The sequence below is a fragment of the Mesoplodon densirostris genome, chromosome 7 (genome assembly GCF_025265405.1).
Source record: "Mesoplodon densirostris isolate mMesDen1 chromosome 7, mMesDen1 primary haplotype, whole genome shotgun sequence".
Lineage (NCBI taxonomy): Eukaryota > Metazoa > Chordata > Mammalia > Artiodactyla > Ziphiidae > Mesoplodon > Mesoplodon densirostris.
In genome coordinates, this window is record NC_082667.1 from 15380136 (window position 1) to 15391460 (window position 11325).

Genomic DNA, 11325 nt, shown 5'->3' on the forward strand with positions numbered 1-11325 from the left:
TGTGGGAGAGGCTGAGAGGCAGGGATGCTGGAAGGCAGCCTCTGGCTGTTCCCTGGGCTTCATCTGCATCAGAACTGGGGTCTTCTGCCGTGTGTGGATTCAAACCCATCCACATACACTGCACATCTTTGTGCTTTTCTGTGTGGGGGTCTTGCACAGTAGGCTGTTCAGTTGTGTCCTGGGAGTTAAGGCTGCCTGAATTTTTTTCAAACGATTTAGGTTTTTCTTGAATCTTGTTCAACAAAGTGCAACTAACATTGTTATCTCAATTTTCTGATCATACAAAGGGTGCAGAAACGATTATGTCCCTTCTCTGTTTAAGGGACCTGGTGATGGTTTTAAAATCGTTTAGAATCAAGTCCAGATTGACCACTGCACTCAAGGCTGTTCATGCCATGGCCCACCATCCTTTTCTATTCAACCTCCCCCCGCAAAAAAACCCTCTCACCACCCACCATGTGCTCTTTCCTCAGCTTTACCTTGTTTCCTGGGCCAGTCTACCCTTGCTTCTGGAGCCCCCTACTTGCCCAGCAATATTCAGTTCAAACATCTTGGCCCTTGTGGAGACTTGGTCTCTCCATCTTCTGAGACCTCAGGGCAATACTGCATCTGTTATGGGGACCTTGATGTGTGTTTATATTCGAGACCCTTGAAGCAGATTTGGGTCTTCATACCAGTATGTTCTACCACAGTGCCTGGCACGTAGTAGATGCTCAGAAAATGCTGGATACCTGTGCTCTGAAGGCAGAGACCTCCGTCTGAATCCTACTGCTGCCTCTTCCTTCCTGTGCTCCTCCTTGAGCCTCAGTGTCCTCATCTGTAAAATGGGGGATCAGCGATGGTGCTCACCTCAAGGCGCGTGGGAAGGTTGTGGAGATGAATGATGGAATAGAGGACTCAGCAGTGTCTTGCCTCCAGCAAGTGCCCAGTAAATGGCAACAAGCACCAGTACGAAACCTGAGGTCTGGAAGGAGTCTTGGTATTTGGATCAACCCCTTGCCTGGAGGGAGAACAGATTCTTAGAAGGGCTGTCCTGCTAGAACCCAGGCTTGGCGATGGCAGGGATGAGCCTTTGTTCATCAATCCCAGCCAGACCCTGCCTGTCCCTTCTTGCTGCACACACACAGGATGTCTTACTCTGATTTTTAATTAAATCACATACAATTCAGGGCATCAGGCCCCACCAACTTTATTAGAAACCACCTGGGATTGTGCGGGGACTGGAAGAGAGTAGTCGTGAGAAGCCCCACTCTCCCCAGCCTTTCGTTATAGGTGCTGAAAACATCAGGAGTTACCCCAAGGAGTTTTGTTCCACTTGGTGGAACAAAACACCCAACAGAGGGACAGGAGTTGTGAAAGCCACCCTCAGGCCCGGAGGGTGTGGTGAGGGGAAGGGAAGATTCTTTCGGCCCCAAACTCAGGGAAGTTTGTAATTGTTAGCTTAACACCTTCATCAAGATCAGGTTACAACACCTGCCCTGCAGGGACCTGGATCTTGGGGGGCCCAGCACAGCTTAGGTGGATGGCTCTGAGCTGACCCTGGCTCCATCAGCATGCCCTGCACAGGCAGAGTTGGGAGAAGCCAAAGTGGCTCCCTGCCTCCACTTCTGGGGGGCAGTTACCTGAGCCAGGTAGTTGTTTGTGCCAGGTGGCAGCTGCCCCTCAGGGGCAGGGGAGTGAGGCGGGCAAAACCGGTCTTAGCGACTGCGGGAGGGTGTTAATGAGCAGGGGCCCGGGCCAGGCTCGGTACCACGGATCCTTCACCCCCTTGCACGGGCGGGGGCTGCGGGTCTCAATGCAGAGAAGAGAGAATGTTTGTTCATTTCCTCCCTCAGCCCAGCCTACACTTTCCTCCAAAAGAAGGCTGGTTTGGGGTGGGCCAAAGCTATGCTGCCTGCCCCGGGGCACAGAGGTGTGAGGTTTCCCAGATCCTAAGCCTGTGGTGGGGTCACACCCCCATCTCCCCTGAGTCCAAGTGAAGACGTAATGGCTTTGCCAATACTGTCCCTTAAAGGTTGTGGTCTGTCCCCAACCCCAAAGGTCATGTGGAGGTAGGAGGCCCTGGCAGGGGGACAGGAAGGGGTGCTGTCCCTCTCCTACTCCCAGAGAGCTGGTGCTCTTCCAGAGAACCCACCTGGCTCTTCCCATGGGGGTCCCTCCTCCCTAGGGGAGGACAAAAACCCAGAAATAGGAAAGGGGGTCGAGACAGGTTTGGCAACTTTCTGACATCACTTGGAAACACCGGTTCCATTTCAACCACCAGATTCCCATCAGGTCTGTAAGGCCACTGTCTCTGGGTCCAGAGAGGCACCTTCACTTCATTCATGGGCACTCTCCCTGGGCTGGGCCGGGCCATTGCAGGGTCTCCGGAGAAGCTCACACTTCCACGTTACTCTTCTCGTCCTCCTTGGGGCGGGGCTCCTCCTGAATCCTTTTCATCTCCCAGCCCCTGACCCAGGTATAGGCGGAGGAGCCTCCCAGCACCATCATGTTGCTCATCCACCAGAGGAAGCTCTTCGTCTCCTCGTAGTAGAGGACGGCCAGCACCGTCTGGGCACAGGCTTTGGCTGTGCCGGACACGTTGTGGGTCAGGGGACTGGTGAACTTGATCTGCAGTCCTGTTACATAGCCGATGGCGAAGCCAAACAGGCCGCCCAGTGTCATCATGCCCCAGAAGTGGGCGCTGCCCAGCTGGGGGAAGTTGTAGAGGGCCGGGAGCTCCCCCAGCAGCAGGAGCAGGGGCAGAAAGAGGACGCAAGCGTTGACGTTGTTGTAGAAAGTCAGACGCCAGATGCTGCCGTCCACCGCCGGGAGCACCTTCTTGGTGTAGATGGCGTTGAGTGAGACGCAGAGGCTGGCGAGCACGCCGAAAAGGGTGCCCGTCCAAGACAGGGTACCCTCCGCACCCTCCTGGTCCACACCAAGCCAGAAGCCACCTACAGTAGGGAGAGGAGGAGAAGGGCGAGGGGGATGAGCGTGGGGAGGAGGAAGGACAGAGAATTTTGCCACCAAAGTTCACAGACGGCGTAACGCTGTCCACGTCATCCCATCCTCCCTGCTCTTCCTGCAAGAAACGTGTGCAAAGGCTCCACTACATGCTAAGCACCACGCAGGGCTGGGGAAGGAGCCCAGGACATGAACCCTTCCTTACGGAGCTCACATTCTGGCAGAGGAAAGAGACATTAAAACGATTAAAGAAGTAATTTCCCGATTACTTCTTTAATTACAATTGTAATGAGGTCCATAAAACAGTACAGGGTACTGTGAGAGCCCATAACTGGGCGACTGTGCTGGCCTGGGGCACCTGGAAAGCAACATTTGAAATGAGCTCTGAAGGATGAGCACAGATACAGCACTTAGTGGTTAAGGTGACCTTAGGAAAGCGACTTAAGGTCTCAGAGCCTCGGCTTCCTGGTCTGTAAAATGGGAGCCTACAATGGTTAGAAGCACTTGTGGCCTGAGGTCTTTGGGGATAGGCACTCTTTCTGAGACTCTCATGTTGTGACATCTCCTGCTCACAGAGCCTCCATGGCACCCCACTGCCCCTCACGTCTGCAAGGAGTCTCAGCCTGGCATGCTGGGCTTCCCACGTCCTTGCCACGATCTGTGTTTCTGTGTCATGATCACCCCGAGTCCCCTCTCATCTCCCTGCTTCTCACACCAGAGCTCAGTGTCCTTGATCATCTACTGCACCAGAAACACCCTCCTCCTTCCTGGGAGATTCCACTCATTCTTCAGGGTCAAAGCCAGTCTCTCCAGGGGTGAAGTGTTTCCTGATATCCCCAGCACCCAGACCTCTTCCTGGCCTCCTCCTGCTGTGCTTTCCTTCAAGACCCTTGCCTGCCCTGGGCTGCTAGACACCTGCCTGTGGGGACAGTACAGTCTCTTTAGCTAGACCCCACCTTCCCAGAAGGCAGGGGCTGAATCTTACACATGTTGTATCTCCCACCACAGCAGCCCGCGACGTGGTTTTGGTGCCAGAGAGATTTGGGCTCTGATCAGGCTCTGCTATTTAGAGGCTGGGTGGCCTGGGGACAGTTTACTTAACTTCTCTGAGCTCCCATTTCCTTCAGCTGTAGAGATCTGGGTCACATTCTTGACCCTCCCACTCCAATCAATCTACTCTCCGCCTTGCAAACAGAATGATCTTCCTACAGTACAGATCTGCTCAGGTCCTGTCCTGGCTTAAAGCCCCTCTGTGCCTCCGACTGCCCTCAGGAAATAGTCCAGGCTCACTTAACTTGGGGAGCCTCATGGGTGCATCTTGCTCTGGCCCAGCCATGCAGAAATGCACATGTTTTTTCTACTGACTAGAACATTCTCTCCTCACTCCTTCCTTATACCCATCTAGTACTTTCTCTGGAATGCCTGCTTAGATTCCTCCCTCCCCACTCCCCACCAGGGTTTCCACAGCACCTTCTGTGACTCAATCCCAGGAGGCCTGGAGAGTCACCTGAGACCCATCTTCCCCCTTGAAGAGGAAGAAAGGAGGGGGAAACACTGCGGAGAGGAAGCCAGGTGCTGGGCCAGCAGAGAGCACCAGCCTCCAGGGCGCCTGCCCCATCAGGCTGGCCAGCGAATGCACTTTCCCAGAAGCTATCTCACCATCTGCTACTTTGATTACTGTTCGGGACTTGGGCCTAGTTTCCCTAATGACTTCACTGGTCGGCATGCAAATCTGCCAACCAGGAGGTCCCTCCCACTCCACCCCTTATAGGGTCAGCAGGGCTGAAGTGGAGATCCCTGGGGCATTTGGCTGAGGCCTGGGAGCCCATACCAGCTCCCTTGGGGAGGAAGTGGGAGCAGCGAGCCCGATCTGCCAGGGGTCTTAGCAGCTCCCCACCCCCACTCCCACCTCTGCCCTGTTCCCTCTCCCACCTTGGACCTAGACTGGGCAGCCCTAGGTCCCGAAGTGGCTCAGTGAGGGGAACATTTTCTAGGACAGGTGGCCTGGGATGGGCCTCTCCCCGGCAACCAGTGCAACTCAGCCTGAGACTCTGAGACACCAACTGAGAATATGTAGGTCAACCAAGATGAAGTTTGCAGCACCAGGAAGAACCTGAACAGGTTCAAAGAAAGATCCCATTCCTGGATGACTGAGCCCCAGGAGGGCTCTGAGGGGGTGGGAAGCTGGGGGTGCTCTTACCTAATAGGCTGCAATAAAACATTTTGTGATGATGGAAATGTTCTGTCATCTGTGCTGTCCAATACAGTAGCCACTGGCTACACGTGGCGACTAAGCACTTGAAAGGTGGCTACAGAATCAGGTAACAACACCTGCAACCGAATAACTGAATTTTAAAAATTTCACTGAATTGGAATTGGAATAGACACATGTGGTCAGTGGCTGCTGAACTGGATAGTGCAGTTCTAACCTCTAGGGGACAAGAACAGAGCAGAGTGGTTAGAAACACAGGCCTGGGGGTCCGGCCAATCTGAGTTTGCATCCCAGCATGGCTACTGCCTAGCTGTGGGGCTCTGGGTAAGTGACTTAAGCTCTCTGGGTGTCCGTTTCCTTGTGTGTGTAGAGTTGATCAGGGTGATGCTACCACCCAGGGGACCTCTGGGGAACATAGGAGATGCTGTATGCGAATGATGAGCACAATGTCCCCATCATGAAGTTTTATTTTCTGAGGGTCAAGTCTGGGAAGACGGCTAAGTTACCTCAAAGCATATCTCTTGCCACTGACTCAGGCATTACTGTAAGCCTGCAAGGTCAGACGGTGATGATATATTTATTACAAGATGCCATGTCCTCTAGAAAGAGCACTGGATGGGGAGTCAGGACACTTGAAGTCTTGAGAAGCAAGAGAGTATAGTGGTCAAGGGTAAGGAGTCAGATTGCTTGAGATCAGGTCCCACCTCTGCCACTTAGCTGAGTGATCTTTGACAAATTACTTAGCCTCTCTGTGCCTTGGTTTTCCCTCTGTGAAATGTAGATTAGAATCCCATCTTGTCAGAAGGGCCCTGATTGGGCCCCTAACTTGCTAGGTGACCTCCAGAAAGTTACTTGCTTTCTCTGGACCCCAGGCTCTTCCTCATATGACTGTCACGACAAGGGAGCTGGGACAGATAAAGTCAAAGGTGGTTGACAGGGTTATTCTTTAGGGTTTTGGCCCCCATCTTCCTCCACCCCCTACAGCCATTCCCCGTGGCCCTGGCTGGCCACTCACCAATGATGATGCTGCAGGTGAGCAGGGCATAGAAGGAGGTCGTTTGCTTGAGCAGCAGGTAGGAGAGCAGCACATTGAAGACGGTGGTGAGTGAGCGCCCCACGTTGTAGAAGGCCACACCCACATACTTGAGGCAGAGGTTATTGAAGGTGATCATGCCGATGAAGACCACCGACAGGGGCAGGATGCTTCGGGCCACCCTGAGGTCCAGGCGCAGGGTGGGGAAGTTCATGGTACCAGGGCAGCAGGTGGCCAGTGAGCTGAGGCCCTTGCACAGCAGCGCGGTCACCAGGCACTGGTAGAAGGTGACGAAGATGGGGGTGTCCAGTCGTAGGGAGGGGCTATCCAGTAGGTACTTGTTAAGGAACACCATGGAGATGGACGTGACCCAGTAGAGAGAGACTACCAGAGCGATCTGCAGTGCCCGCAGCACAAAGGGCTTCTCGTGGCTGGCCTCCGCCTCTCCGGAGGGGTCGGAAGTCCCCATCAGTGCCATGTGCAGAATCTTTGACCGCTTCAGAGAAGCCCTGTTCATGGTAGCAGAGGAGCTGGGTCACCCTACAGCCAGACTGATTTCCTGGAGTACGGAGCAGTGAGCTCACTTCTGCTTTCTGCAAGCTGAAGTCCTCAACTGTCACATGGCGGGTGGCCTGGAGGCCTCCCACGCTTCTCCTGGATGGAGAGGTTCTGCTCTGGGGTGAGTCCTGCAACCTGCTGCCACCCTGAGGGGGTTCATGAGACAAGACGCAGGGAAGAGGTGAGGGACGGGCTAAGGTTGGACAGAGATGACAGGTCAGGGGAGAAGGGGCTGGGACCTAGCAAGGAGGATTCGCAGGAAGGGGGGGTGGCGGGAGAGAGATATGTAAGGAAAAAGGGGAGAAATGCAGGGCGGAGGTGTTAGAAAAGGGCGGGGGACAGCGTGGGGAAGAGGTGCTGAGAGAGACAGGCATGGGCTGCTATGGGAGAGAAAGGTTTGCAGGGTGAGAGGAGGAGGCATGCAAGGAGCTGAAAGGAGAGCGTGCGGGGGGTTTGGAAAGAGGGTGCAGGCGAGGTCAGAGGCGCTCAGGTCCCAGGTGCTTTGGACCGGGAGGAAGCTGGGCCGGTACAAGCACAAAGCGCGCAGTCTTCCCAGGTGCCGGCCCTCGCTCCGCCCAGCAGCCTCCGGACTTCCGAGGCCGCTCCCGCCGGCGAGGCGGGCCCAGGACTCATTTCCTGACACGCCCCCAACCGCCTCCTTAAAGAGCCCGCAAGCCCAGCATCTCCCTTAAAGCCACAGCCTCAGAGAAATGGCCTTCGGAGTAAGGCTCGCGTCGGGTCCCTGGCAGCCCTTGTGCGCTCCCTGCCCGCAGATGGTGGTGCTGGTGTTAGACCTCGGTAGCCGCGGGAGGTGCCTGTGGGTGCTAGAGCCTCGGCCCCCTTCCTCCCCCCAGTCCCCCTCCTCCGCCCCTGCTCCACATCCTCTAGAGGCTTAACGCCTCTCGACTCGGCTCATCTGCAGGTCCACGTTGCCCCTCATCCCCGGGCAGGACTGCGTCCCCAGAGCCTTGGGACCACCCCGCGTTCCCCGGCGTCTAGAGAACCCCCGCCCCCCAACCTAACTCCGCGTCCCTCTACCTAGTCCCGCTCACATTTCAAAAACCTTGTTGCAGTCTCCTCCTTCCCCCTACTTTCACCGCCCCCATCCCTCTCCCGAGCCGGAGACCCCCAGCAGCGCCCCCACCACAGCCCAACCCACCCCCGATTCGAGACCCTCCCGGTGGCTGGATCCGAGCCTCAAGTCAGCAGCCCCTCCCCAAACACCCTTTCCAGGCCGGGCTCAGCCGCAGGCTCCGACCCCGGGGCTGGCGTTCCCTGGCCGCGAAGGCGACCCCGCTCTTACCCCCTCCTCTGCACCTGCCGCCGGCCCGCGCCACATTGAGCCGCACCTGCAGCGCCGCGCCCAGGGCCGCGCCCGCGGGAGACTACTTCCTGCTCCCAGCTCCGGGCGTGGGCGCCACGCCAGCCTCGCCGGCCTGCTCCCCACGTGGACCCGGGGTGGCGGCGGGGCGACCCGGGCCGCAGCCTGACCTTGGCCCCGAGTTATCCCACCGGTCGTGGGAGCAGGCCCCCTTCTCTTTCCAAAGCCACCCCAGACCCGGGTATACCGCCCAGGATCCCCCGCTCCAGTTACCGCGGCTTGCATGTCCCAGTACCCGACTGCATTCGTGGCCCGCTGCCGCGCACCCGGTCTGTGCTTCCAGAAGTGTGTTCGGGAAACAGCCGGATTCTTCCTGCCAGCAGTTAGTGGAGGGGCCCCCTCCTCCTCCCAGGGACGGGACCTAGGAAATGGTCACCGGCCTGGGCCGTCACTCACCAGACAGCCGGGAGGACCGACTTCTTCCTGGTACCCGCTCTAGCACCAACGTTGGGTAGCTCAGTTCTCCGGAGTTATCGTCATTAAAACTAGGGGTCTGGACCATACCAGTGGGTCTCAACGTCCTTGCTCAAAACCCTAGCTGATATGGCTGAAAGTAGAGACGACTATTTGTGTGTAGGATGTCAAATACCATTTAATTAGTACCATTTGATTTATGGGTGAGATGTCTGAGATTTGCTTCGAAATACTCAGAATACTCACCCCCACCCCCCAAAATATCCCCAAAGGTTGATAGATAAAACAAGATAGGCAATTATTAAAGTTAGGCATGGGAACATGGAGGGTATGGGAGTCTCCTTACTTCTGTGTACATTTGAAAATTTCCATAAGAAAAAGGTAAAGCTTATGGAGTACATTTAAAGTCTCACTTGCTAACTGCATAAACGCTCGCCCCAGTTTAACACAGCCCTTGGTGGGCTATGGGAACTGGAAGGGTTACAGGGAAATGAGCACCATCCAACAGCCCCAGGGCAGGTACAGCCTCCGGAGGGTGAGCTCTGCCCCAGGCCTGTCCTCTTCCAACCGCTCTGGCTCTTGCTCTGTAATACCTGCACTGCCCCTTCCTCTAGAAATGGGACTTCCTGCTTCCTAGTTATGGGCTGGTCTCCAGGTGGAGGATGCCATCTGATCACCTTGTCTCACCTTTGAATCAAATTACCCTTTGGGGGAAGGAAAGACTTAAAGGGACTGCGCTGGTCCTCTGACCCCTACTTGGAGGGTCTCATTCCAGGGTCAAACTAAAGGTTGTGGGTTTCAGTTTATTAAGAGCAGCCCCTAGGTGCTCTCCTCTCTTAGGCCTGATATTTCACTGTGACAAACACTTTAATGGCAAACAGGACAAACTTGTCTCTGAGAGGCCCTGGTTTCCTGGAAGGGCCCTTCTCCTTGGCACGTTAACAGGAATTAATTTATCTGATGAATGTGCTGTCACCCAGATCCCCTAGGGCAGAGATATATACTGTATATAGGCCAGATGCACTTCACCAAGAGAGACCCAGGGACAGTCCACACTGGATGTTTGGGGCACAGTCAGGGCTCCCCATGCGCCAGGAGACCAAGGTGTATCCCTGTGTCCAATCCCTCCCCTTACGTTGTACCTGAAATTCCACCATTAGCTTCACTCTCTTGGATTAAGGTTGTAATAGGCCACTGCAGTAAATCTCATAGATCCCAGTCCTTTTGGCTCTTTATATGAAGGAAAGAGGAAGTGGGGATGTTTCTTAGGGGTCTAAGGCCTCAGGAATTGTGCACTTTGCACAACCTGCTTTTGAATTTTTCTTAAGGAATGTTAATTGTTTAAACCATTCATAAAGGGTGATGTTTTAGGTCTTGTCAAGAGTAATTACCCAGGGTGTGAACTTGGTATGTGGCAGCACGTAAGGTCATTAGTGTGGCAGCTGGGCCCTTTTTGGGTGTGGTCCTATTTTCTTACCGTGGCTGGGAGCCACTGATGACGTCAGAAGAAGACGATGTCTACCCGGAAGGGTGAACAGAACTAACCTCCCAGGTGTGCGGGACAGTGGATCGGTAGCAAAAGGGCCTGAGAGCTCCTGGGAACACGCAGGTATTGCCTCTCTCAGCCCTGAGTTCAGCAAGGACTCCTGAGCCTACTCCATGTAGTGGACATCACTGTTTTCTACCAAAATTCATTCTCCCATTTGTCCAAGTTAATTGGATGGTTGCCCAGCCAGAGAGCACAGTTCCTAGCCTCCCTTGTGGGTAGGTGAACCACATGACTCCATGGCTGGGGAATGGAGGTGATGTGATGTACTTTCCAGGTCTAGGCCTTAAACGTTAGGTGGGCGCACTTCCGTGTTCTCTCCTCCTCTTCCTATAACCTGCAACCCAAGTGTGCCTAGAACACAGCTGTTACCATGGAGACGAGGTCAATTTTTAGGGGCTGTGGGAGCAAGATGATGGAAAGAGCCAGGGTCTCTGTGTGGAGGAGAGCCACCTGCCAACCTGCCCTGCCTACCTTGAGACTGTTCTATGAGAGGGGAATCAACTTGCGTGCTGTATACACCTCTGCAGTTATGAAGTGGTCTCTTTGTTACAGCAGTTAGGCCTTTACCCACAATACCCATTGTAGTCTATATTCCCTTCTCCTAGAACATATGTGTATTCTCTAGGCAAAATTAAGAAGGCATGATGTTGTTAGTCTGATCCCTCCCTCTTTTGCTTTTTCTCTCTCTCAGTTCATTATCTATCTATCTATCTATCCACCCATTCATTCATCCTGTTCCTATCCGGGACCTGGCACAATTCCTGCCACAAAAGCTGTTCAGTACCTCTTTGTGGAATGAATGAAAGTCACACCACAACTAGGAGTACCTGAAACTCAAGGCTGATTGAAGACCTTTATTGGCCCTATACCCTGAAAAGCTTATAAGTCTCCTCATTCGCCCTATATGTGATTCAAAATAAAAATTAATACTAAACTGTCAAATAAATGTAAGGAGAGGAAAAAAATGTTCTGTTTTTCTCATGGTGATTGGAATATTCTTTGGAAAATAATATATTCTTTCCAGGAAAAAAAAAATTATGCCTTTCCTTTGCTGGTACTTGTGGCAGACAGAAAGAATTGCCTACCCCAGGAGTTGGCAAACATTTTCTGTAAAGGACCAGAGAATAAATATTTTAGACTCTGTGAGCCATATGGTCTTTGTCACAACTACTCAACTCTGCTGTTGTAGTGTTGTAACAAATGGGCACTGCTGTGTTTCAATAAAACTTTAT

The 11325-nt window shown here is 53.9% G+C and overlaps 1 protein-coding gene across 3 annotated transcripts; it reads right to left on the reverse strand.

The window, feature by feature from the left end:
• Window positions 1-1173: 1173 nt before the first annotated feature.
• On the reverse strand, window positions 1174-8380 carry SLC35C1 (solute carrier family 35 member C1). 3 transcript variants are annotated; one of them, XM_060103891.1, is made up of 3 exons: window positions 8344-8380; window positions 6174-6895; window positions 1174-2936 (listed from the first exon to the last, which is right to left on the reverse strand). In XM_060103891.1, the coding sequence occupies exons 2-3, from the start codon at window positions 6706-6708 to the stop codon at window positions 2377-2379; spliced, it is 1095 nt and encodes a 364-aa protein (XP_059959874.1). In that variant the 5' UTR covers window positions 6709-6895; window positions 8344-8380; the 3' UTR covers window positions 1174-2376. The 3 variants fall into 3 exon arrangements, with proteins under 3 accessions (XP_059959874.1, XP_059959873.1, XP_059959875.1); XM_060103890.1 differs by lacking the exon at window positions 8344-8380 and adding an exon at window positions 8053-8141; XM_060103892.1 differs by lacking the exon at window positions 8344-8380 and adding an exon at window positions 8053-8129 and having other exon boundaries at window positions 6174-6700.
• Window positions 8381-11325: the final 2945 nt, after the last annotated feature.